Source organism: Lepidochelys kempii, chromosome 3 (genome assembly GCF_965140285.1).
Source record: "Lepidochelys kempii isolate rLepKem1 chromosome 3, rLepKem1.hap1, whole genome shotgun sequence".
In the NCBI taxonomy this organism is placed as follows: Eukaryota; Metazoa; Chordata; order Testudines; family Cheloniidae; genus Lepidochelys; species Lepidochelys kempii.
In genome coordinates, this window is record NC_136382.1 from 70442271 (window position 1) to 70445521 (window position 3251).

The window sequence follows — 3251 nt, forward strand, 5'->3', positions numbered from 1 at the left end:
CTCTTGTTGCAGAATTTAGGTCCCATTTGGTGAAGAGCACAAGGGCCTTTGGACTTCAGCTAATTAATGGACTTTCCCACACTCACTGATAAAAATCTTTATACCACTCAGTTGTGTTCCCCATTCTATCTGTAAAGATACTCACAAATCCTAAAATTAGTGATCAAGCCAAAGCCCCATTGACTGCAGTAAGACTTTGCCCTAATAAAATCTAAGGCCCCCCATCCTGCATGTGATTATGTGAGTATTCCTGTTGAACTGAATGAGACTACCCAGAGGTGTAAAGTTAGAAATGTGCTCAAATGTTTGCAGGGTTGGAGCCTTCATGAAAACTTCAGGTTTGTGCCCATAGTTGGTAGGAAGCCAATGAATGAAAGGCTCTATTATGGATGTAAGGTATTAGCAATAAAAGTCTCATGTCAGGCCTACTTTTCAAAGTACCGTCAATGGGCTTAGTTTGCCGGCTTGAGTTATCGCCACACTGCTGTGGCTGTCTCACATTCAAAGCCAAAGGCAGAACCACTGCCACAGAAATTGAGTGGGTGAAGCTGCTGCCAGCTATAGCCCGATTATATGAACAATGATGTTGAAAAAGAAAACCAACTGCTTCAGTAACAGTAAGGATGTGATGTAAACCAGTAAGTGAGGAAAGAGCTTCAAAAGTTTATCACTGAAATCAGCCTCTAAGGTCTAAGTACGATCTTGCCTTTGTATCTCTCACCCACATCCTTAACGTGATGTTAATTTGGTGTGTGTAGTAATGAGCCATTTATTGGAAAACTCAGGAACTTTTAAAATCTCTTCCCTCATGGGTGTGTCATAAGGAAATATGAAAAAGCATTATTGAACATAGCTGAAAAGCTCCAGTTCCTATAGAAATCCAGCTTAATGTGGGATGCTTTAATGACATGGGATTTTCCATTTCAGACATGAGCCTCTGATGATGGGGGATTGGAACTTGCTAGGCAGCATCCTCGAGGAAGTGCACATCCACTCCACCATCGTGGGAAAAATCTGGCTCACTATCCTTTTCATATTCCGGATGCTGGTGCTGGGAGTGGCTGCTGAAGATGTTTGGGATGACGAGCAGTCTGAGTTCATTTGTAACACAGAGCAACCTGGCTGCAGCAACGTTTGTTATGACAAAGCCTTCCCCATCTCTTTGATCAGATACTGGGTGCTACAGATCATCTTTGTCTCTTCCCCATCCCTAGTGTACATGGGACATGCACTTTATAGACTTAGGGCCCTTGAGAAAGAGAGGCAGAAGAAGAAAACCCATCTTAGAGCCCAGCTGGAAGAACTGGAACCTGTCCCAGAGGAGCACAAGAGAATGGAGAGGGAGTTGAGGAAGTTAGAAGAACAGAAGAAAGTGAACAAAGCGCCCTTGAGAGGGTCCCTATTGCGCACCTACATCCTGCATATCTTGACCCGCTCAGCGGTGGAAGTGGGCTTTATGATAGGTCAGTATCTTTTATATGGGCTTCAAATGTATCCCCTTTACAAATGCACTCGTCCTCCCTGCCCTAACACGGTGGATTGTTTTGTGTCCAGACCCACAGAGAAGACCATCTTTATGATTTTCATGCATAGCATTGCAGCTGTCTCCCTGTTCCTGAACATCCTAGAGATTATCCACCTGGGGATAAGGAAGATAAAGAAGACCCTGCATGGGAGGCAGAGAAGAGAGGCAGTGATGGCAGAGGAGACAAGCATTTGCACCTTGAAGAAGAACTCGGTGGTGCAGCAAGTTTGCATCATGAGCAATTCCTCCCCCCAGAGCAGCTATAAACTTTTGCCAAACCAGCAGGGTGGGCTGCCTGTTTATCTGCCCCCAGTGCAAGGATACAAAGTGCTCCAGGCACCTGCTGATCAATGCCAGCAGGCAGTAGGGATGGGTGCTGAGCAGCGCCGGTGCAGCACAGATAGGCCTAGAAGTGAGCAGCACCATGGACAGGTCCCTCGCCTCTACAAGCACCCGGAAAACCCCTGCGAGAGGGAGCAGCACTATAGACAGCTCTCCAACCAGCACCTGGGACAGCCATCCCGTCACCCTTCCTCCAGCAGCGAGGAGACCCACAAGCAGCCCCAGCAGGACATCCAGAGCTGCCCAGGGAATGAACAGCACATCCCAGAGCTGCCCAGGAACCCCGTGCAGCCAGCCAAGACACCCACTCGTGCCGGTCCGCTGGAGATCCCCCAAGCCCCCCGCAATATACTCCGCAAACACAGCCGGGTGGGCAGCTGCAAAGACTATGGGGACGATCGCGGTGACTCTCCGGACAGCGGGCATTATCAGGGCAATCGCAAGGCCAGCTTCCTGTCCAGGGTGCTGTCTGAGAGCCAGCTGGCCAGTGACTCGGAGAGCTCTGACTCCAGGAATGGCTCCAGCTCTGAAGCCAAATGCAGAGAGGAGAGCAGCCCGCCCATCACCCCACCACCCCCTTGTGCAACGGGACGTAGAATGTCCATGGTAAGTAGAGCCAAGTGTCCTGCCCTCTATAGCCGCTAGTGTGACTTACTGCTCTTCGTAGGGCGTCTGAGCCTTAGGCAAGGCCTCAGGATGGCCAGGATGTGGCTGGGAAGTTGTTCGGATACAGTAACAAACAACATACCTGGCCTCATGCCTCACATGACCACATCCCTCACAATCCTTGAAGGTTTCAAATCAACCTCTCTCTCTGCTTAAATGGGATTGTCTTTTGCCTCTAAAGTGAATATTACCAGTAACAGATCATTCATCACTTTATTGGCTTCGGTCACTGAGGTTTCTTATATATTTAAACAATATAAATATATCCCCCAATTGATCTTTAAAGGATTTTACCATATCCTAGTAGAGGTTCATTCCACTCTGGGTTTCTTTACAATACAAGAAATTAAAATCCTGGCCCCCACTGAAATCAATGAGAAAATTCCCCTCAGCTTCAGGGGGCAGGATTTCTCTTGGACTGTAACTTTGGGTTAAACCATTGCCTAAATTAGATTATTAAATCTTTATAAAAAATGTAAAATTTCTGCTAGATTAGGGTTGGGTTTTTTTGCCATAAAACACTGAATAATACCGCAAGTGGGTAATTTCATATTTAGCACCTGTTCATATTCCGTAACCACACAATCTGTCTGAAACTAGCTTGTTTACTTTCGATTTTAATAAACAATTGTAGTTTGGATCCAGATGCCAACAAAGTTGAATTTTAAAATAGCTTAAGCCCAGCAGTTGCAAACCCTTAGTCAGGCTCACTGGCTTG

General features: G+C 46.8%; 1 protein-coding gene across 1 annotated transcript; it reads left to right on the forward strand.

Annotated features, from left to right (window-relative positions):
- The first annotated feature begins 943 nt into the window (after positions 1 to 943).
- Positions 944 to 2512, forward strand: GJA10 (gap junction protein alpha 10). Its single transcript, XM_073336653.2, has one exon. It carries the CDS (start codon positions 944 to 946, stop codon positions 2510 to 2512), a length of 1569 nt encoding a protein of 522 aa, XP_073192754.1.
- The last annotated feature ends 739 nt before the right edge of the window (positions 2513 to 3251 follow it).

Coding starts and splice junctions, on each gene's coding strand:
- GJA10 (XM_073336653.2), top strand. CDS start 944: ATGGGGGATTGGAACTTGCTAGGCAGCATCCTCGAGGAAGTGCACATC.